We start from the raw sequence: 23,755 nt of genomic DNA on the forward strand, positions 1-23,755 counted from the left end.
TGTACTTTGCACTACTAACTTATTACTGCCTTTTTACTAACATGTTTTGCACTATGGAACTGTGATGCTGGAACCTTGAATTTCCCTCGGGATCAATAAAGTTACTATCTATCTATCTATCTATCTATCTATCTATCTATCTATCTATCTATCTATATATATATATATATATATATATATATATATATCTGTCTATCTATCTATCTATCTATATACATACATTTATTATAATAATAACTTATGAGAGACTGAAAAGGAGGTAATGTCACACATTTTTGAAGAACTGTGACCATGAAATACAGGTAAGAACATCTGATTATAGCCAGATCACTTATGACATTTCTCAATTTAGGGAAATTCCTTTAAAAAAGTTGATTTGAAAAGGAAACCAGGACATCAACAGTAGCACAAAACATCCCCTAGTCAAAATCTCCCACAATCTTTGGGATAAATAAGACACTAGATAATAATAATGCACTATACTCATTTTTAACAGTTTTTTTCTTCATCTCCTTGTATTTTTATATCTGGTATATTTTTTTGTACTTTGTACTTTGCACTACTAACTTATTATTGCCTTTTTACTAACATGTTTTGCACTATGGAACTGTGATGCTGGAAACTTGAATTTCCCTCGGGATCAATAAAGTTACTATCTATCTATCTATCTATCTATCTATCTATCTATCAAAAACGTTCTGCCTACTACAGGTTTAAACCTCTTTGCAAACAGGACTATCTTAAAAAAACTGACCCAATACTAAGTACAAATATTATTGTAGGAACCAACATCACTGCACATTCAAAAGTACATTTAATAACCCAGTTTACATTTTATTTACTACATCTACCCTACGTATTTTACAAGTGCAATTACCTCTGTTTACATTACATCTATTTTTATATTTTATACTTCTAGTGTAACACTTTTGTTTATATTTATTTATTACATCTACTTTACCTGTGTTATTTGCTTTATAACTGTGTGTTTGACCTGTTATATGTTTTATCTGCCTCGTTTAGTCTTGTCAAGTATTTGTTTTAAAGCACTGACAAGAAGTGGCAACTGTGAATCTCGTTGTATTTAATACAATGACAATAAAGCTTTCTATTCTAAAGTGATTCTACAATTCAACTCATGCTCCCTTGCTGTATCGACTAGGAACCTTTTATTTGGCTTGACTCTACCCGAGCAGTTGAACGTGTGACACAGCGCGCTGTCAAAAGCAGGAAGTGGAGAATGTAAAGTATAATGCTTCATCTCCTCTCATTGATCTCATTTACTCATTGTTTATGTTTATTTACGCAGTCTCTGACCACGAGTAGCTGACCGTGTCGTGTTTACGCTCAGACAGGTGAGTGTTACCGTCGTGTTGTTCTTGTTACCGTCCCGGTAACACCGAGAAATCCTCCGGTTGGATCTCTGCTAGCAGACACAGCTAACTAACTAGCTGCTCTAACTGACCTAACAACGGCCGGCTGTTGTCTTAGTAACAGTTGCTATCAAGTAGTTGTACTCGTCACAACATGTAATACACGTGGCAAACAACCGTCAGTTACCTCCTAGATGCAGAAGAGGAAGGTATCCAATGATAGTTATTAAAATACTGAACATTACTGAAGGAAAAACACTGAACTTGTTCCTGAATTTATGTATTATTAAGTATTAAGTATACATAGTAACAGCCTAAACCATTAAAACTCCTTTACATACAGAAGAAGCATAGAGAAAAACATAAACAAAGAGCTGTGTTTACCATTGGCAGAGCATTTTGGCATTCTTGGGCGTGCTACCCACATAATCAGCTGTGCTGCTCATCCCACAAATGCATGATCCTTACAAGTTGGACATCATTGTGAAGGTTAATAAACAGGCTTTCCAACGATGTAAAATACAATGCCAATTAACATTGTAACAACAGAGAAATAATCCACCAAACACAAGTTTCTGAACTTTTTTTCCCCAGTTTATATTGTGAAATGAAAAAAATAAAGGAATACTCACTCTAAACTTTGTAGGCTACATTTTAAAGTTATGACATCAATCTGGTGCCCCTTTGAGAGCAACATTAAGTGCTTGATTTGATACGCAGCAGAGATTTCTATGAGCAGAGCACTCATTTTAAATGTCAATATTGTAGGCCATCATGTTCATTTAATTGTGGGAAGCCAATCAATACAGTGTTTTTGAGAATCAATACAGTATCACAAAACATAATATTAGGATACTCAAGTGTATTGATATTTTCTTACACAACTACTCACTTGTCCCTTTAAAGGGACTATTTGTAACTTTCAGAAATGCTTCCTAACAGCGACACCTGTGGCCGTGAAATCAACGAAAGTCAGCGTCGGGCTCGCGCTTGCTCGCTCTAAATATACCTGAACGAGCATCGCTCAAAACAGTGAGGCGACACACGTCAGCTAAAACCACAATATCACTCTATATTTCAGCTGCTTGGCAGTAATGTTAGCTGACCAGACGAAGGTCTCTCCATGAACATGATTTAGATCTGATCCTAGTGTTGGCTTTTCCTGCCTAAGTGCAGGCTGAGGCAGCGGGGCACTGCAGCCCGACGCTGACTTTCGTTGATTTCACGGCCACAGGTGTCGCTGTTAAGAAGCATTTCTGAAAGTTACAAATAGTCCCTTTAATACACTGTAATACACTGTTAAAAGTAAATATTTTTTTTACCACCACTGTCTGGATTAGGGATGCACCAATCTGACAACACCAATTCCAGTACCTCAAATCAGTGTATCTGCCCGTACTAAGTACAGATCTGATACCAGTGTTCTCTTTTATTGTAATTTAAAATCCATATAGTTCGCTGCATAATAATATTTTCTTTTGTCACGTCGTTGACGATACTCGATCCACCTATTGTCAGTATTGGAGAACATACTGATCTTGCGTGTCAGATAAGTGCATCCCTACTAGTATAAATGCCTTCTGTACTTCCAACTTTGACCTGATGCACATCAACTGTACTCAGTGTGTGTGGTCCTTTCATTTAGAAGTTAATGATTTTTATCTCTAGACTTGCCATGTTACAGAATGTGATGTCTTCATTCTGCAGGCACACGGCATGCTAACCAAACTGTCTTTGGAGCAAAGGAAATCCAGATACAAGTTACACTAATGCTGATGATTAGGTAAAGCACGCATGGTTGTGATGATGCAAGGCCGATGTTGATATGTAGAGGTCTTTTATCTGTTTCTGTCAACTTTCTCTTTGTGTCTGTTACAGTCCCAGAATGGCTTCAGGAATGCAAGAGAAACAATTCACGCCATCTCTGCTCAATTTTTTCGTTTACAACCCCACGTTTGGACCACGGGAAGGAGAGGTGAGGTCAATTCCCAGATGAAGAATTGCTAAGCACATGTTCTACAGCTGATGAACCAGTTTACTTTGGTAATTAGGGGATTCAAGGTGTTTTTTTATTTTCAGGAAGAAAAGAAGATCTTGTTTTACCACCCAAGTGACGTGGAGAAGAACGAGAAGATCAGAAATGTGGGCCTTTGTGAGGCCATTGTACAGTTCACCAGGTAAAGAGTTCAGTGCTCTACTTGAAACAGAAGCAGATTATAACTACAGCAGCATTTTCCCATCATTTTACTGACTTGGTGGGTTTTTGTGTGTTTATTTAGCCTTCTGGCATCTTTCTAAGACTTGGCTTAAATTTCAAAAGCGTCTAACCAGACACTTTCATTCCAATTTCATGGCTTAGTTTAACAAGCTGTGTTAAAGAAAACCAAAAGAAGAGTGCGATTTCTTTGAACTTTAAGTATAACAGAATAGGGAAATGTTGCAATAAGTGGCCAGATACACACTGATACATATCTAATATCTGTAAAAGGGGCTGATCATCCTGTTTGGTTGTGTCTCCTTTATTTACCCTGTCATGTCTTCTATCTTCCAGAACGTTTTGTCCAACAAAACCAGCTAAATCCCTGCACACACAGAAGAACCGGCAGTTTTTCTTCGAGCCCGAAGACAATTTCTGGATAGTCATGGTATCTGAAATGCTTACGTTTACATTACTTGTTCAGTATTTACTCTATTTGCCTAAGACTCAGTTGACCTTCTTTGGAATGCAATTTAGCTAATCCGTTTTTATCTGCTGTTTTTATTTCAAATGCATCCCTCAGGTGGTTCGAAACCCAATGATCGAGAAACCAAACAAAGACGGTAAACCTCCCACAGTAGAATATCAGGAAGAGGAAATACTTGTGAGTACTGAGAGATCAACATTTGTATTTCTTTCACTGAATGTTTTCAGTTTAAAGTTGTACTCACCATGACCTCTCGACTCTGTAGGACACTGTTTATGGTGCAGTAGTAAGAGAATGCTACAGTATGTACAAGGTGAGTTCCAGTATGTTTTAGAATCTGCCATGCATTTTCGGCCTTTCATAATGCAAAAAGAATAATCTTGTAACAGTGATTATTTTCCTTGCGATTTAGCTCTTCAACGGTACGTTTGGCAGAGCAATGGAAGCCGGCGGAGTGGAGCTGCTCATTCAGAAGCTTGAAAAGTTCTTCTACAGGGTAAAAAGCTCATCCATCCATAAAATCCTTATTTCTAAGTGGATGTATGGAAGCCTTAAACGGACATGATTCAAAAAAAAAAATTTAAATGCCGTTTTCTTGTGATAATGTGTCAATTATCTTGTTATATTGAGATAACAAAGCTTGTTTTCTCGAGTTAACGACATAGTTAACTTGTGATCTCGAGATAATGGTATTAAAAAAATATTTGAATCATGTCCGTTTAAAGGAACAGTGTGTAACAATTAGGGGGATCTATTGGCAGAAATTAAATATAATATTAATAAGTATGTTTTCTTTAGTGTATAATCACCTGAAAATAAGAGTCGTCGTGTTTTCGATACCTTAGAATGAGCCGTTTATATCTACATAGGGAGCGGGTCCTCTCTCCGTCACGTTGCACCGCCATGTTTCTACAGAACGGCTTGGGCCGTAGTCGATAACGTTACTCGCTCCCGTCGCCGCCGCTCTCTCTCTCTCTTGCTTCACCACTCCCTCGTACACACACACTCTAAGCACTCTACTCTTACAACAGCTGGCTCTAGAGAGGGCCATTCGCGTTTTTGCGTAGGTTACCATAGCTCTCCTACACGCTTGGCACACGGGAGGAGTTGTAATCTGCAACCTCACAGCTGGAAACCACCAGATCCTGTTCCTTTAAGGCTTCCGTAGATATGTTTTTTTGTCCGAGTCATATCATTCATTTGTCTTTTCATGCCTGGAATATATTGACCTTGCTTTGACAGCATGATTCATTTAAATGTATGTGCACAGAGTTAATAAACTTTATTAGTAAAGCACCTTTCATACAAGAAATGCAGAACAACATGCTTCACAATAAGGGAAAATAGACATAGAATGAACTTTAAAAACAGGGAAAATAAAACACACTTTCTAGAATACGATAAAAATAAGATGAAATAGACATTAATAAACGCTGCTTATCTTTTCTACATCAGCAGTGGAGAATTTAATTTTTAAGATGAAGACTCAAAGACTATTTTCCCTCGAGCGCACTCTCTAATAAGTTGTTTATACAGTAAAAAGTCAGTTGAGCCGCAGATGATATAAGGGCATTGTTTCTTTTTAAATACTCAAGCTGTTGGAAAGCTGTTTGCGGTTATGCCTCATTTCTTGATAACTGTCTGTCTACATTAGCTGACTTCGCCTCACGCTACAGTCACCCTGACTGTAGCGTGACTGTATGCTGGAGCGACGCAGCTCCGAGCATTAACGCTTAATATGTAAAAGTATAAAACATTCATTTGTAATTAGGGAATACCCTTCTTAAGTTAACACAGGCTTCCCTCTCCACCATGTAACCCAAAGACAGAGAGAAAGAGAGAGGCTGTGGTGTGCGTATCAGAGGTTGAATGTCAGAATGATGCAAGCGTCTCTGCGGCGCATCCGTCAGAGAGTTTCTTATTCCACTGTCTTTATTGCACTGTAAGCAAGCACTTTATAGGCGGGTAAACTAACCCCCCCTTTCTTCTTTCCTTCTCCTGTGTCTCCTGTCATTTTTGTTTGTGCGTCTGCGTTGTGTTTTCCAGTATCTGCAGACTCTCCACTTGCAGTCCTGCGACTTGCTGGATGTATTCGGAGGCATCAGCTTCTTCCCGCTGGACAAGATGACCTACCTGAAGATCCAGTCCTTCGTCAACAGGGTGGAGGAGAGCCTCAGTCTGATCAAATACACAGCCTTCCTGTACAACGACCAACTTATCTGGTACAGACACTGTTTGGGTTTCTATATGTGTTAATGTAGGCCGCAACCTTATACAAACCTACACATATTTGCAACCAAAAATCACAGCATTGACATCTACAAACACATCATGGCATGCTGGGTAAACAAAGGTGGCTTTTTAAACGCCAACTGTAATCCTCTTTGAGGTTTAATGTGCTCCTCGACACGTCACTTGTCCTTTTTTAATTGAGCTGACAGCCACCGGGCTCGACGTGTAAGCACGGGGGATTACATGATTCCTAATGAAATGACTCAGTGTGATCTTTCATTGTGAACCGTCACTAGACAGACAGAGAAGAGACGTTTAATTATTGTCCAAATTAAGCGGTCTTGCTCTGGAGTATTCATTGAAGAGTAATTACAGCCAGGGGACACTTTGTTTCAACATCTTACCCATGAAGCATAAAACTGAAATATACTGCCACACATTTTGGTTTTGCATTTTGGCAGGGTGTGTTTTAAAGGTGTAATTTTTGTCGTCGTTGGGTCTGCAGGAGCGGACTGGAACAAGATGACATGAGGATCCTGTACAAGTACCTGACGACCTCGCTGTTCCCCAGACACTCTGAACCAGAGGTGAGGAGGTGGGGGTGCAGCCGGTGACAGATTATACTATGCTTCTCCATGATGATATGCAGTATAAGAGTGTAATGTGATCAAAATGGTTTTAATATTAATGATCCAGACAGAGCGTATAAGGATCTGAATATGAGCTGTGAATATTGCTTTCTAAGCTACGTCATGCATTTCCACTCCTTAACCTTTCTTCCTTCTTTTCTCCCTTTAGCTGGCTGGCAGGGACTCTCCTCTGAGGCCGGAGGTCGCAGGGAATCTGTTGCACTATGGGAGGTAAGTCCCCTGGTCCCATTGTACGTCCCAATGCATAGTATGACAAATGCAGTATGCCAAAAAAATACCAGCATGTCCTACTACATCCGGTAGCATTTTGCAGTGTGCAAACCAGCATGCTTTTCTGGCTATTCTGACCCACAATCCTCTGCACATCGGATATATGAGCAAGAGGGTCAAAGTTCAAGGTGCAACAAAGTAGTATGTCCCAATTATATGCACAATGCATGCAGCAATACGTACTAAAAATAATAAAAAGTATGCAATTTGTAACGTAGCCCATATATCTGTATCTGTGTACCCACTTCCTCTGCAGAGGGTAGCGTAAAAACAAGAGTTTGATTGTGTTTAAAGGATCAGTGTGTGGGATTTAGCGACATCTAGTGGTGTGGTTGCAGATTGCAACCAACTGAATACCCCTCCGCTCACCCCTCCCTTTCCAAGCGTGTCGGAGAACTACGGTGGCCTTCAGGTATCATAAAAAAAGTTAAAAGCCTTCGCATGAGCCAGTGTTTAGTTTGTGGCGGACTCCGTGAAGAGGTCCATATGTAGATGTGAAGGGCTCATTCTAAGCTAAATAAAAAGATGTCTTACTTTCAGGCGATTATACACTAATGAAAACATAGTTATGAATATTATATTCCATTTCTGCTAATAGATACCCCTAAATCCTACACTCTAGTCCTTTAAATGTCTGTTGATCATTAGTCAGTGGAATAATGTTTAAAAAAAGCATAATCTGGATTTGCATATGAGTGTTTACATACGCATGTGTGTCTCTGTGCCAACATCATGTGGTTTTTGACCTTTGCTCGCAGTCAACCAAATTATTTAAGGAGGCAACTCCCTTGGCTAACACTTTGTTGTTAAGCTAGAGAGCAGGAGTTTAAGTATCACTTCAGGGTTTAAATCCACTTTCTCATAAATTTAAGTGTACAAATTTAATCTGCATGATGTTGGAATTAACTGCTGAAGTGGTGAAGTGGAGCTGCTGCAGTAGTCCAAGGTTGACTCCTAGTGACCTATCATGGGACAGGAAACGCAACTTTTACAGCTCCAACTGGATGACAACACTGGAATATAAAGAATATTAAGACAGAAAAAATAGTTACAACTAGTAACTACTAGAAACGTCAAATATAAAAGATCCATGCAGGCAGAGCTGCACAGGAGAGGCACATGTAACACATAGAGCTTCCAATGTAAATGGTTTCACTTAATATGAAGTGGCATCCTTGGAATCCAGTGCAAGAAGAGCACAACAGTGAACTCCTTGTTCTGTTTGTGGTCTTATATTTTGGATCAGTCATGACGGAGTGAGGGGGTCAGCGACCTCTGATCCACTTTTAGAACAGAGAAAATGAATTTCTTTCATGTTTAATTTGCTAATTACATGATTAGGTCTGGTTTAGTCCATCCGACACTTTGATCCAAGATATCTTGACAGCTACAGGCCCTGTTGCTGTGAAATAAATAATAATAATAATAATATTCATGGTATCCAGATGATGATTCATACCCAGTTTGGCAATTTTGAAGTGCTTTTCTATAGGGGTGTAACGGTACATCGATCTCGATCAATATATTGATTCAATGATCAACGATCCAATAAAAAGATGCAAAGTGAAAACATTGAAACATACCATCTTTAAGATACGCCTTTATTTTGAAATTCACGTTTCCCATTATTTAGCGTTCTTCCCTGATACCAGTATCTTCACTCTAGCTTTAAGACTGAGCCGCCTGAAAGACAGAATAGCGTCCGGGCCTGCCGCCAAGTCGTCGGATTAATAGAGGTTAATAGTTTATATAATAAAAGATCGATACTTGACATCTGTGTATCGATACAATATTGCCACGCAAAATATTGCAATACTATGTACCGATTTTTTTTTCCCCCACCCATACTATTTTCTAACATTTTATCGATAAAATGATTAATTGAGAAAACAATCAGCAGGTTAATTGATAATGAAAATAATTGTTAGTTGCCACACCAGATTAATTTGATTTTGACAACTCTTGCTTTTCCCTTTAGTGATCATAAACCAAAGTATTTGACAAACTAAAATGTTGACCTGCTGCTGGCGCTAGAGGAAAAGTCAGGGGATCACGAGTCAGCTTCATCCTCCAGGAACCATTAATATCTATACAAAAATGTCATGCCAATCCATCCAGTAGTTGTGAGGACTTTAACCAACCCACAGAAGTTGGGGACACCCCATGAGCTTTCCTCTTGTGCAACCATCACATTTTATCTTATAAAACTTTGAATTAACCTTTTGGTAATTTGCTGAGTGCATCTATCCTCAAAAGAGGATAACCTCTTGATTTTAATCACCCGATGGCCTCTCCTCCAACACCACCACCGGACCAACTTAAATCCTAGTGAGCTGTTTTGTAATGAGTCTCTTTGACTTTCACACCCATTCTTGTAATATTTACCCAGCCACGCTCTCCTTTGTCCTCTCCAGGTTTTTGACAGGACCTACCAATCTTAAAGATCCAGAGGCCAAATTCCGATTTCCTAAAATATTCGTCAGCACAGAGGACGGCTATGAGGAACTGCACTTGATTGTTTATAAGGTGAGGTAGAGTCAATCTGATCTGCTATTCCGTGACCGTCTACAGACTACAGGAGTATGTTTTAATGTATTAAAATCGGGGGGAAGGTGTTGTTCATTTTTTAGAATGATTTTCATAATCTGTGATTTATACTCCACTGCTCTATCAAACGATATGGATTTTTGGGATTAGACAGCTGAATTTTAAAATGATGAAGTACGCCCCCCCCCCCCCCCGATGCTCCTCATCATTACATTAATGTCATTTCTAACCTGTTTGACCTTGATTCTGCATTTAACCTGCGCTGATCTGCTCTTTTCAAGGCGATGAGCGCTGCAGCTTGTTTCATGATCAGTGGTAAGTGTGCTCCTACTGTACTAACAGTTAACTTTCACTTCCCTTTTCCTGGTTAATTTCTTCAAATCATTTTCTAGCATTTAGGCCATTTTACTGCTCATTTAAAGCTAAAATATGACTTTTTCTTCAGCTCATGTGCCACAATGTCCCCCTCTCTCCTCCGTCTCTTTCCAGCCTCTGTGGAGCTGACGAGGGACTTCTGTGAACAGCTGGACGGCTTGGTGGGCCCTCAGCTCACTTTGCTGGCATCTGACATATGTGAACAGTTCACAGTTAACCGCAGGATATCAGGGTCAGTTGAGAATCCACCATTCAAATGAACAACTCACCACACTGTCAAGATGAATTGTTGTTTTTGTCACGTCTTACTGGCCAGATTGTGTCCAACTTTGTATGTTTTGAAGATACTGTCTTGGGGATCTGTTGGCAGAAATGGAATATAATATTCATAACTGTGTTTTCATTAGTTTAGCATGAGCCCTTCATATATACTACGGGTCTTCTCCACGGAGTCCGCCATGGTTGCTCTGTCATGTTTCTACAGCAGCCCAGAACGGACAAACCAAACACTGGCTCTAGGGAGAGCCTTTTGCTTTTTCACGTTACATGAACGCCATCGTAGTAAACCGCGGTACCGCCAGGCGCTGTCTGACTTCCGTAGCTCCTAAAGTAGTGTTATTATGGTAAGAATGGCCTCTGAGCGAGGCGGACGGCGTTAGCACAGTCTTGGAAAGGGAGGAGTGAGCAGAGGGGTACTCAGTCGGTTGCAATCTGCAACCACATCATTAGATACCGCCAAATCCTACACACTGTTCCTTTAATGTCATTATCGATTTTTCCTCCATCAATCGTTTGATTTAGAAAATGTAAAAAAATTGAAACTTGAAAGATATATCCGTTATCAATTAAATTGATTAGTTAATTGACAGAAAGATAATCAGCTATTTTTTATAGTCAATTAATCATTTAAGATGTTTTTTAAGCAAAAATGTCAAACATTCCCGAGTTCCAGCCTTTCAGCTGGAATTGCTACTTATTTGATAGTAAACCTGGATATTTCTAGTTTTTTGAGTGTTGTTTGGGAATTGTGATGTTTTTTTTTCTCTATTTTCATAGAGAATCATTTTTCTCTGTCATTCATTTTAGCACTACATCACACACAGGCAAAAACTATTTCCATAATGTAGCATTCTTTTAAACTATCAGTGTTATCTTGTCAAATGAAAACCTTCATTGCCTTAATCAAAAGTTTAGTGCTGCAATTTTTTCTACGGTCGCCATGTTGTTTGTCATCAGTTTACAGTCAAGCCATTGTATTAACTCTGGCAGCGATAGAGGAGACACTAATACCACTGGATATGGTCAGGGCACTACTTAGGGGTAACTCAAGCAGCGGAGCTTTAAAGACTGGCATCCTGGCCCGCTCTCCTTTAACCCCAGCAGTTAGCTTCAGATACGTCCCCGCCTGTAATCCAAGACCCGGGCAATTTGATGGGCTCCTTTTTTAATCACCCTAGTGAAAAATCCACTGAATAAATAATGCCGTCCCAAATTCCTCAGCTGGCATTCAGGTCTGTGTCCTGATTTGGCCCGGTGGAACTGTAAATAATTAGAGGCAGCATAGATACAATCACACTCTTCCAAAGATTCAATTACAGTACTATTGTCAAGCTGTGATAATAACTGTATCCTCACCTCACCGTAACGTGGGTTGACAATGGAGTAGGCTTAATTAAAATGCACAACTTGCCTTTTGTCGGATGTCATCATCCAAAGTGATTTGGCTTACTGTGTCATTTATCAATAATGTGTGTTTACAGAATGGTTTTCCCCAGAGAGACCCACCAGGTGAAACAATTTTAAAGGATTGTGTAGGCCCAAAAGTGACCGGAGGGGCTTCTTTTTGCTTTGAGTTTGATCATTTTTTCAATCTGTTCCTTAAATTTTGTGTCCATTCAGGCCAGAGAAGGAGCCTCAGTTTAAGTTCATCTACTTCAACCACATGAACCTGGCGGAGAAGAGCACCATCCACATGAGGAAGACTGCCAGTGTTTGCCTCACCTCGGTCCACCCTGACCTCATGAAGATCCTGGGAGACATCAACTGTGACTTCGCCAGGTACAAGAACTGTAGCTGTATTTATCTTTACCGAATGCCTCTAGACACTTGTTTTTATAGTGAATGACCACAAATCATCCTGGCGACATTGTTGGTCATCCAAGTAGAAAACCAAAGAGTAGAATTAAAACTCTCTTCAGCTCTAAACGGCAGCTTTGCCGTGTTTTCAGATTTCACAAACGCAGGAAAGAAAATGTGTAAAACTACAAACTCTCAATCTTTCCCCCTAGATATCAGCACAGCTGCGTCATTTTCATATATAAACGCGATGCTCCCGGTAACTTTGTAAACTTGCTCCCTTTTGAGGCAGTCATGAGACTGCAGTCATGTGAGAGTCCCATTTTCAGTCTGGGGGACATACAGTACAGTGGCATCGACATTCATAGCATTTATCCCGGTATCAATATCACTTCCTCTTTTAGTGCAGATGTTGTGTAGATGCTGCTTGTCAGCACGCTTGAATCATACTCATACTGTTAGTGTAATTAAAGGTGCTCTATATGATATCCAGAGCATTAATATAGCAGAAAACAACTATTTGCTATATAAAGGTATAGAGGAGTAAAGTCTACCTGAGCAGAGAATGAAGTCACTCTCCCTCTGTGTGTGTTGTAATCAGAGCTAATCGGAGACGATAGAAATGTTCCCAATCTTGCATTTAGCACCTTTAAATATTGAAATGTAGGTAATTTTGTAAATAAATAATATTTAATTATATGACTTTTCTAATTGAATTTGATGGTCTGTGTAGGTGAGTACGTAATCTTAGAAGAACAGTTGCCCTCAAATACATAGAACCGGCTGTAAATGTGTTATTTGATGGTTCTTTCTATCTCTCTCCCAGGGTCGATGAGGATGAGGAAATCATCGTAAAGGCTATGACAGACTACTGGGTAGTCGGCAAGAAGTCAGACCAGAGAGAACTGTATGTGATCCTGAATCAGAAGAACGCCAACCTGATCGAAGTAAACGGTACGTCTCCACCAGCTGGCGATGAGTAAATCTGTGTCACTACCGCCACAATAATAGACAATCTGCCTTCATACTTAATGCCCTTTTTGTCTTTTCTCCGCTACAGAGGAGGTTAAGAGGCTTTGTGCAACGCAGTTCAACAACATTTTCTTCTTGGACTGATGGAGCTGACAGACGGAGACTGTTTCGCCACACTAAAAACTGTCAGTGTTGCAGGGTATCATGACAGCATCAGCGTAATGCAATAATTGCATTGTAAAATAAAAAAAGATTTAAAGCTTTCTCACCAAGTTTTTTTTTTCTTATTTAACCTATAAAAATTTTAATTTTCTCTTGTAATTAAGTGTAAATCCAGATTTTTACTGTACATGTACTTTATTTTCTTTCATTTTCTTTGTACATACTTGAAGGGTTTTGTTGACTGTTAATTTGGATTTCTTTCAAAACTGTTTGTTCATGCATTCTTTTATGAACACATCATGACAATGTCTCAAATTAATTTAAATACTGACATGCACAGAACAGTTTACTCCAGGTTCCTTTGATCAGTGATAAAAAAGATGTCATCATGTCAAAAGTATTGTGGTTTGTAAACAACTGCACTAACTTTAAATAAATTAAGAAGTAATTTTACTTGGTGTAAGTTGTTTTGTTTTTTTGAAGATGCACAACAAGTAAAAGCTTTGGACCAACTTCCAAATAGCAATAGTTTATCTGAAATCTACCTGACACATTTTCAGATCACAAGAATAAAGTTTTACAAACCTCTGGTAGTTTTTACAAGTGGGTATTTATTAAACAGTACTGGGACAGCATCTTTTTACTTGTACAAAATGTTTATGGCTGCTTTTGTTGTGGGAATTATGCATGTTTTTGTGCTTTAAAGCAATCATTTCTGCATCTACTGTAAAAAAAAAGGCAAAGAACTAATTTGAGGATTAACCTCAAATGTTTCGAACTGGGGGCTTTGGTATGGAGGACGGAACCTGCCAAAATCCAAAATAAATGAATCAATAAATAAATGTCATTAAATGTAACGAAAATAATATAAAAAATAAATGTAGCCATTAATGAATTGGTAAAATGTGACCTAAATTGGTATTTGTTTTAATTTGCTTCTTATTTAATTATCTTTCTATTAAATCCCTTGTTATTCACTTTTCTGTTTGATTTTCCCTTTTATTTTTTTATGTATTATTTATTTTTGCATTTATTTTTTATCCATTCATTTATTTTATTTTACATTTAAATATATATATTTATTTTTGTATTTATACATTTATTTATGCACAATTTTCGCTTTGCATTTCACCCCTTATTTATTTCCCCAAACTTATTTATTCCTGTATTCTTTTCTGTATACATTTCTTTACACATTTATTTTTACATTTCTTTATGCATTTCTGCCTCGTTATTTAAATGAGGGGGCTGACAATAAAATAATAAATAATTAAAATGAAACGAGTAAATAAATAATGGAATTAATACAAATAAATCAATAAAGAAGCAAATTGAAACAAATATATATTTATGGCACATTTTATCAATTAATAATGGCTATATTTATTTTTAAAATTATGTTTCCTGCATTTAATGTCATATTTATTTATTTATTTATTAAGTCATTTATTTTTTATCTTGGCAGGTTTCATCCTCCATACCTTGGACCATGCCAGGGATCATAGATATTTGCTGTTTTGTGGGAGCCAAGCATTCTAAAAAACAGTACCAGTCTAATATTTCTTAATATTATTAATCGATTCAATAACATTACAGATTCAAATTAACCTCCAATAACGACAGGCCAAATTACAGACAGTAAGAACAAGGTTGTGATCAAATCAAACTTCCCACTCCAGACCAATGGGTGGCATCAAGCATCAAATCTTACAGTCGTTGCCACACAAAAATCATCCGAAGAAAAAGAAAAAGAACCAATCAGCGCTCACCGTTCACCAGTCTTTGATTTACAGCCAATCAGCGTTCACCAGTCTTGATCTGCAGCCAATCAGCGTCCCCCGTAGATGAAATTCAAAAAGTCACCCGCCATGATGTTATGTTTTTCAGACGGTCCGTTGAGCAGTTAGTGTTTTTACTGAACCAGAAGAGGAGGAAGTTTACGCTTTTTAAGTGTCTTCTGGAAAAGAGCAAGGTAAGATAGATGTGTAATATATTATCTAAAAAGATAGTTTCGTTTTTCGTTGCTAACTGAACAGTGAGCTTACTTCGAGGCTTCATCCTGCGATAGTTGAGTCCCTTTAGCTGGCTGACGTTAATGTTGTGGGCTAACGTGTTACCATTACTTATTGCAGTTTTCACGGAAAAAACAACAACAATACATTACATAAAATACATTAACCTACAGGAAGCACTACAAAAGGTTACTGTGTACAAGTATACATACAAATATATATGTATACTATATGTGGTCTACTGGGAGCAGTAATGGTTGTGGACATTTGCCATCATGGTTATGACTTGTTGACTAAAAAAAGTAATTGATAAACTTATATATACAGACGTGGACAAAATTGTTGGTACCCTTCCGTTAAAGAAAGAAAACCCCACAATGGTCACTGAAATAACTTGAAACTGACAAAAGTAATAATAAATAAAAAATGTACTGAAAATGAACTAATGAAAATCAGACATTGTTTTTGAATTGTGGTTCAACAGACTCATTTAAAAAAACAAACTAATGAAACTGACCTGGACAAAAATGATGGTAGCCCCAGAAAAGATGTAAAATGTGACCATAGGGACATGTTAAACTAAGGTGTGTCTTGTAATTAGCATCACAGGTGTCTTCAAACTTGTAATCCGTCAGTCTGCCTATTTAAAGGGTGAAAAGTAGTCACTGTGCTGTTTGGTATCATGGTGTGTACCACACTGAACATGGACCACAGAAAGCTAAGGAGAGAGTTGTCTCAGGAGATCAGAAAGAACATTATAGACCTTCATGTTAAAGGTAAAGGCTATAAGACCATCTCCAAGCAGCTTGATGTTCCTGTGACTACAGCTGCACATATTATTCAGAAGTTTAAGGTCCACGGGACTGTAGCCAACCTCCCTGGACGTGGCCGCAAGAGGAAAATTGATGACATATTGAAGAGACGGATAATACGAATGGTAACCAAAGAGCCCAGAACAACTTCCAAAGACATTAGAGGTGAACTCCAAGGTCAAGGTACATCAGTGTCAGATCGCACCATCCGTCACTGTTTGAGCCAAAGTGGACTTAATGGAAGACAACCGAGGAGGACGCAAATCATAAAAAAGTGAGACTGGAATTTTCCAAAATGCATATTGACAAGCCACAAAGCTTCTGGGAGAATGTCCTTTGGACAGATGAGACAAAACTGGAGCTTTTTGGCAAGTCACATCAGCTCTATGTTCACAGACGAAGAGATGAAGCATCCAAAGAAAAGAACACTGTACCTAATGTGAAACATGGAGGAGGCTCGGTTATGTTATGGGGCTGCTTTGTTGCATCTGGCACAGGGTGTCTTGAATCTGTGCAGGGTGCAATGAAATCTCAAGACTATCGAGGCATTCTGGAGCGAAATGTGCTGCCCAGTGTCAGAAAGCTTGGTCTCAGTCGCAGGTCATGGGTCCTCAAACAGGATAATGACCCAAAACACAGCTAAAAACACCCAAGAATGGCTAAGAACAAAACATTGGACTATTCTGAAGCGGCCTTCTATGAGCCCTGATCTAAATCCTATTGAACATCTGTGGAAGGAGCTGAAACATGCAGTCTGGAGAAGGCACCCTTCAAACCTGAGACAGCTGGAGCAGTTTGCTCACGAGGAGTGGGCCAACATACCTGTCGACAGGTGCAGAAGTCTCATTGAGAGTTACAGAAATCACTTGATTGCAGTGATTGCCTCAAAAGGTTTTGCAACAAAATATTAAGTTTAGGGTACCATCATTTTTGTCCAGGCCAGTTTCATTAGTTTGTTTTTTTAAATGATTCTGTTGAACCATAATTCAAAAACAATATCTGATTTTCATTAGTTCATTTTCAGTAAATTTTTATTTATTATTACTTTTGTCAGTTTCAAGTTATTTCAGTGACCATTGTGGGTTTACCCTTCTTTAACGGAAGGGTACCAACAATTTTGTCCACGTCTGTATATAAGGGCAATAGTCAGTTAAAGCCCTTTGTTTTTGTTATTTGTATTTATTTATTTTCTTGTCTAATTCCTATCCAGTTACCAGATTAATTGTTATAGCTGACCACAGTTAAAAACAGGTGTCAGTTTGCCATTACAACTTCAGTTTTTGATTCTTCTTGGTTCTCTAATTTTTTATTTAGACCCTGTTCACTAAAGTTTATATTTTTTGTGCCATAAGTACTACTAGAACATCGAATATGATGTACCTCCATACCTCTAATAACTTTCATATGCTTATAATACACCATATTCTGTTCCTCTTTCCTCCAGATACCAGAACATGGATTCTAAATTTGCTCACCTGCGCCAGCGGGACACCAGTGTGTCAATGCTGAGGGTAAAGATGTCCCGTAGGAGGTCTCAGTCCCAGAAGGAGAACCGAGAACGGACCGTGAACACACGCAGGCAGCTGGCCGAGCTCCCGGAGCTGGAAATGTCTTCTCTGGATGCCTCCGTAGCGGTGGCCAACATGTCAACCATTCAGGAGAAGACAATGAACAATGCAAAATCTGCTAAAAGTATGACGTTATTTTCCATCACGGCTACAACTCAAACCTAATAACGTGTTCACAGCACACAGCAGTAATCCTCTTTTTTTCTCTTCACAGATGTGGCTGGAGAAGAGAGGTTGAAACAGCTGGAGCGCTGGAAAGAGCGTAAGACTCTTGAGAAGGAGAAAGAAAAGAGAGAAAAGGAGCGCAAAGGGGTATTTAAGACGGGCATGTATCATCCAAAGGACGACCTTATCATTGCCTCTCTGCCCGCGGTCCCAGGTGCCTCAACCAGAGCCAAGGAGGTGAGGGAGGACTCATCCTTAGACTAGTTCCGGTTGGATTTGATGACATGAGTTATAACAGGAGAGCTCTTTGTGGCAGTTGTAATGATGAATGACTCCAGTGATTTTTGTTTGTCTTTCAGACAAAAGTGAACACAGCTCCATCCCAGAGTACCAGAATCACTCGTTCAATGAGACAGCAGCAGCAGCAGCAAGTGCAGAGGGTACTACTTTCTCTGAGATATCTTTCTCATATGTTCTCATATTAATTCCATAAATCTAAAAGCTAATGTGCACTTTGTTGCATCGCTTTTCTTCTGCCAAATTTTCTACAGCCTCTGAAGATGCAGGATTCAAATACTGCGGCAAAGAAAGGTAAATTACTTGAATATCCCCTTCAATTTAACCGTCTTCTGCAACATGGCATACTTTAGCTCTGACCTCTCTCTCCTCCTGTAGCTCAACCTGCCGTGGAAAGATCAACCAGGAGCCGGGTCGCTCCAGTCAAGCTTGCACCTGCGCCAGCTATTTCCAAGACCAAAGTTTGTGCAGGTAAGAAGAAAAAATCCTTGCACAATTCTGGACCTGGAGCCTAGCCATCATTGTTGGTTTTGTGTTCCCTTATTTGCATCTCAATCTGTTTCTCTCTGTGTCACTCAAGTGGAGCCTGTCGTACGAGCTTTGCCGACCAGATCAGCCAACAGGCCTCCTGTTACAGCAGCTCCTGTGGTGAAAGACAAACCTAAGGGCAAGTACACTACACACCGAGCCAAGGCCGCAGTTTAAGCAGTTTTTTTTTTTTTTATTCTTTGCCATAAAAATGGTAAAAAGCACAGAAGATGTGACCATAAAAGCAAACACAGAGAGATCCTATTGTTTTGTAAAACCACTCTTCTCATCCTTAAATGCCTCTCCTCACCCTCAGATGTAAGAACCACAACAAGGAGCAGAGCGTTCGTCAACCAAGTGGCCCCCCCTTCTGACCGAGAAAGGAACTGTAAAGGTATCATTAAATGTTGATAAAGAGCCGTCCAATTTTAGAGACTGTTGATCAGTTTCACTTTTCCCATGTTGTTTTTTTTTACTTCTTATACTATATATTTGTGTCTCTCACCTTTTTTAATATGCAGCAACTGTCAACAACACTGTCGAGCCTTTTGTGCCCATGGAGAGCATTTCTGTGAGTTTTACACACAAGGTTTAAAATCCGCAACTATCTTTTTTTTCCAGTAACTTGTCAATTTAATCAGTTTGCTGATTTTTTTTTTTGTCTCGTGTAGGAGCCCGAGATGCACGAGCCAGAGGAAGAACCTCGTCCCCCCAGCCCAGCACCCTGCTCTGAGGAGGAAGACATGGTGGTGGAGGAAGACATGGTGGTGGACCAAGCGGCGGCTGACTCTATCCCCGCTGTAGATCCCGCCAAAGCGCCATCCTCTTTCGCTCCACGTGGATTTATCTTCCAGGCTCCCACTGGCTTGTCGTCCTTCAAGTTCGAGCCTCTCACTCCTCGCTCAGCAGACGCCTTCCTCACACCGAGGTCTGCCTGTTTTCCCTCTTGTTTTTTGTTGAAGATATTTAAAACACCGTAAAATAATAGCCCAATTATGTCAGTAAATATTAAACAACACGGTACCAGAGATGTTTGTCTTTGGAGCCTCTTAAGAAAATTGTATGATTTTAAAACTTGGGAGTTGTTTCCTATCTCACTGCCATATTTTCATTCTTCCTGCCTAGCCCCAGCTTCAGCATTCCAGAGATCCCCGCTTTCAACGCTGAGCCTCAGGCTGAGCCAAGCGAACCCTCTCCTGCTAAATCTCCTCGCCGCTCTCCTCCACACACCTCTCAAACGATGGCCCCTCTTGCTCCAGGCAGCCCCCTGGAATCAAAGCATGACGTACCATACTTCAGGTGGCATACCTCTTTTTTTTTTTTTTTTATATCTTTCTCGTCATCTGTTGTTCTGTTTTCCCAGTTGATTCAAAGTTCTTACAATCTTTTTTATGTTATTCAGATTGGAAATTGTCAATGAGACGGACAGACTGACGACTCTGTGTGTCGACTGGGAGCCTAAAGTGGAAGATGAGTCCATCCCAGAAGAGAGTGAGTGTGTCATGCTCAATATGTGACTATATTTAGTGGCGTTTAAGGGGTAAAAATACATTATTCCCTAACTTGAACAGTTGTAATTCAGTGTCTTTCTTGCTCTTGTCTTGTTTAGTGAGAGACCGCATGCGTACCGCAGTAGGCCAAGCGAGGCTGTTGATGAAAGAGCGCTTCAAACAGTTCAGCGGCCTGGTGGACGACTGCGATCTGGGCCGAGGGGAGAAGATCACCACCTGTACTGACCTGCAGGGATTCTGGGACATGGTGTATTACCAGGTGAGTGGGCCTCACGAGAGGGACAACACATTGTTTTCAGACACCAAACCCATCAGAAGATAAGTATATACAGTATATTTTGAACTTCTGCTTATCTTTCAGGTAGAGGATGTCCAAAAGAAGTTCGACGCTCTTAAAGAAGCAGAGAGCCGAGGCTGGGCGGAGGAGCACAAGCCACCGCCGCGGCAGAGGAAAGTAGCGAAGGTGAAGACTCTTTGCAGTGTATTTTCTAGGGCTGTCAATCGATAATAATATTTAATTGCATTGTTGTCCATAGTTAATCGTGATTAATCGCACATTTTTTATCTGTTAAAAATGTTCCTTAAAGGGAGACTTGTCAAGTATTTAATATTCTTATCAACATGGGAGTGGACAAATATGCTTTTTTATGCAAATGTATGTGTATATTTATTATTGGACTCAATTAACAACACAAAACAATGACAAATATTGTCCAGAAACCCTCACAGGTACTGCATTTAGCATAAAAAATATGCTCAAATCAACAGGCAACAACAGCTGTCAGTGTGTCAGTGTGCTGACTTGACTATGACTTGCCCCAAACTGCATGTGATTATCATAAAGTGGGCACGTCTGTAAAGGGGAGACTCGTGGGTACCCATAGAATGCATTTTCATTCACATATCTTGAGGTCAGAGGTCAAGGGACCCCTTTTGAAAATGGCCATGACAGTTTTTCATCGCCAGAATTTAGCGCAAGTTTGGAGCGTTATTTAACCTCTTTCGTGACAAGCTAGTATGACATGGTACTAGTTTCATATGATACCAGGATATTCACTCTAGCTTTAAAACTGAGCCTGCTACAACCTCTGAAAGATTGATGTTGCGTTTATGTGTTAAAGAAATTAGTGTCGTTAAAACAAATTTGCGTTAACGCCGTGATAACTTTGACAGCCCTAGTATTTTCTAAAGATTTAACAATATGATCACATGTTTAAAATAGGTTTGTTTGCTCTGTTTATGGGCAAAAAGTGTCATGATGTGGATAGTAAGACGCATCTGTCCTGTGCCGTTTGATAGAAACCACCATCAGCTGCACCCGCCAAGCCAACAGGAACTAAAGCAGCAGCAGCCAAGTCTCGCCTGGCTGCAGTGAAAGCGGCCATGAAAGCCAAACAGCAGGCAGCCGAGGCGGAGAAAGCAGCAAAAGACGCTGGTAACGAAGAGGACAACCACAGCCTGAACTCTCAGGAACCACAAGCAGAGCTCCAACCGCCGGTGGTCTTTGACGGCGGCTTCTTCCAGGTGGAGAGCCCAGCCAGACGATCGGGTGAGAGGAAAATTGCCGAAGGGCCTTGCTTTCATGTCATTTGTCAGTTTGCTTGTGTACTTTTCCTCGTTGGACTAATAACCGTGTTGTCATATTGTCGCGTCTGTAGGATCAGTGAGGAGATCCGGCCGTGTGAGTGCTGCCGCGCTGCCTCAGGCCTCTCCCTGCTCCAACTACCTCACACCTAGAAGAGTCACCCGGCGATCCCTCGCGCTGGCACAGACTCCCCTCCACCCCGCCGCCTCTCCTGCGCAGCCCATCCACACTCCTTCCCACCTCCGTCTTTCCCTCAACCGAACCCCAGCACAAGCACCAAAGTCTCAACACGGCACTCCTCAGTCATGCCGCAACAGAAAGGACGCCGTAAACGTCTCCCTTTGTTTCTCACCCGTCGAGGAAGTGCTCTCAGATGACGTCTCCATGCAGGAAGACGCCGCTTCTGTTCCTGAATTGAGCACGCCTGTACATTCACTTCCGTCCATTTGTGTAGTCGAGGAGCAAGAGGAACCAGCGGTTGACCTCCCTCTCTCTCCAAGACTTTCCCTCTCTCCATGCAAAACAACTTCACCAGCCTCCGAGGCCCCTGAGCCCTCATCATCCCTGAGTTTCACGCTGTCACCCTACATGACTCCCAGTCAGCCTCCCATCTCCTCACCTGCTGTGCAGGGCCTTGTTGATGCCCAAGAGTCTGTGTGTGATACACCAGACAGCTCAGCTGTCGAGGTAAACACATTTTCAGGCTTCACCAAAGAGAGAGCGAAACCTCAGCCTTGATAGGATGCCATTTATTAAAAAGCTGTTTTCTCTTGCTATACAATAAAGTTATTCTCTTGTAATTTCAAGGAAAATCCTGCGTTGGATTTTGAGCGTTACTTCCAGCCTTCACAGAGATGCAGCCTGTCACTGCGGGAGACGGTTGCCGTAGAGACGCTGTCCCCCATGGCGGTGGATGGAGAGATGGAGAGTCCCAGAGGTCAATCAGAGGACCTGCTTACTCAGCAGGAAGCAGGTATGATTGATGCCCATAGGTACTGTGCATGCACGCACTCTGTGTACACCTTGACAACAAAACTAGAATTAATATTAAAGGGAATTTGAGTAGTAAGTAATATGTTTATCTTTTAATAAATCACACGTGCATGCTGCAACTTTCAGAGAATATGTTGCCTGGTTATAAGGGAATACCACACTGAGCCTTCTTCTGGTTTATTTTAAACAGATGTTTTAAATTGCACATTTTACTGTCTTCACTGCTATGCTCACTTCTCACTGTCACTACAGCACATCCAGCGGTGTCTTCGGTGTTTACTCTTCAGTCACCACAGGTCAAAGTTTTTTCCTTTTTGAATCATTTCTTTACTTCCAAATATTGACTTTTTTTTAACCTTTCAACTATCACTTTTATTTATTTATTTCAGCCGTATTATTGCTGAATATTCTCACAGTATTTTTCTTTGTGTATTTTTCAGGTCCAGACAGCCGAGTCGGCGATGCTTCTCTTCACCCCGGACCTGAAGGACCGGATACGCCAGTCTGTCTGCCCGAGTGACCTCATGGTCTTCACCCCTCCCTTCTAATGTGCAGCAAAGAGATTTTCTTTTACAAGTTAAAGTTTTTACATATATTGACTACTTTTGTTACTGTATTTTGGAGAAAAAAAGGTATCTGAGTGATTCTGATTTTATATTTTTAGATTACTGAAATATAGTGTTGCGTTCTGATTAAAGTTCTAGTTACAACAAGCCAGTGGCCGTCCAATGACTCTTCATTTACATCCAAACACAAATCGGCAGTGCACTCAGTGCTTTTATTAGTCACTTGTATTTGAAGGCTCTTGGCGTTTTTGTTGGGTTTGGGCTGTGTGGATAGTTCAGGTACAGAACAGCGTGCTTCATCCTGCGTTCATTGGGTTTCTCTGCTGCATCTCGTGTCATTCATCAGCCTTCTTGTGCCTTGTCAAACTGTAACACAA

General features: G+C 40.2%; 3 protein-coding genes across 5 annotated transcripts in view; all 3 read left to right on the plus strand.

Moving 5' to 3' along the window:
- The first annotated feature begins 1,191 nt into the window (after nt 1-1,191).
- Nucleotides 1,192-13,794, plus strand: ccz1 (CCZ1 homolog, vacuolar protein trafficking and biogenesis associated). 2 transcript variants are annotated; one of them, XM_074619293.1, is made up of 17 exons: nt 1,201-1,355; nt 3,081-3,156; nt 3,252-3,348; nt 3,453-3,550; nt 3,925-4,018; nt 4,154-4,234; nt 4,323-4,370; nt 4,470-4,553; nt 6,104-6,279; nt 6,795-6,876; nt 7,088-7,149; nt 9,624-9,735; nt 10,038-10,071; nt 10,246-10,363; nt 12,031-12,189; nt 13,034-13,161; nt 13,268-13,794. In XM_074619293.1, the coding sequence occupies exons 2-17, from the start codon at nt 3,143-3,145 to the stop codon at nt 13,321-13,323; spliced, it is 1,443 nt and encodes a 480-aa protein (XP_074475394.1). In that variant the 5' UTR covers nt 1,201-1,355; nt 3,081-3,142; the 3' UTR covers nt 13,324-13,794. The 2 variants fall into 2 exon arrangements, with proteins under 2 accessions (XP_074475395.1, XP_074475394.1); XM_074619294.1 differs by lacking the exon at nt 3,081-3,156 and having other exon boundaries at nt 1,192-1,355.
- Nucleotides 13,795-15,185: 1,391 nt separating this feature from the next.
- On the plus strand, nt 15,186-23,529 carry dlgap5 (discs, large (Drosophila) homolog-associated protein 5). Of its 2 annotated transcripts, XM_074619301.1 has the most exons (19): nt 15,186-15,313; nt 17,610-17,857; nt 17,948-18,135; nt 18,258-18,338; nt 18,450-18,489; nt 18,574-18,666; nt 18,776-18,862; nt 19,040-19,117; nt 19,245-19,294; nt 19,395-19,651; nt 19,849-20,022; nt 20,126-20,214; nt 20,333-20,493; nt 20,596-20,697; nt 21,534-21,783; nt 21,893-22,506; nt 22,627-22,792; nt 23,065-23,108; nt 23,253-23,529. In XM_074619301.1, the coding sequence occupies exons 2-19, from the start codon at nt 17,620-17,622 to the stop codon at nt 23,358-23,360; spliced, it is 2,820 nt and encodes a 939-aa protein (XP_074475402.1). In that variant the 5' UTR covers nt 15,186-15,313; nt 17,610-17,619; the 3' UTR covers nt 23,361-23,529. The 2 variants fall into 2 exon arrangements, with proteins under 2 accessions (XP_074475402.1, XP_074475403.1); XM_074619302.1 differs by lacking the exon at nt 23,065-23,108.
- The window catches only part of uqcrc2b (ubiquinol-cytochrome c reductase core protein 2b), a 124,581-nt gene continuing 123,285 nt past the window's right edge, over nt 22,460-23,755 (plus strand). Inside the window, exon 1 of the mRNA XM_074619311.1 lies at nt 22,460-22,503. Within this exon, the coding sequence (XP_074475412.1) occupies nt 22,460-22,503 (44 nt within the window). The remainder of the gene's footprint in view (nt 22,504-23,755) is intronic.

This window comes from Sebastes fasciatus, chromosome 20 (assembly GCF_043250625.1).
Source record: "Sebastes fasciatus isolate fSebFas1 chromosome 20, fSebFas1.pri, whole genome shotgun sequence".
NCBI classification, from domain to species: Eukaryota; Metazoa; Chordata; class Actinopteri; order Perciformes; family Sebastidae; genus Sebastes; species Sebastes fasciatus.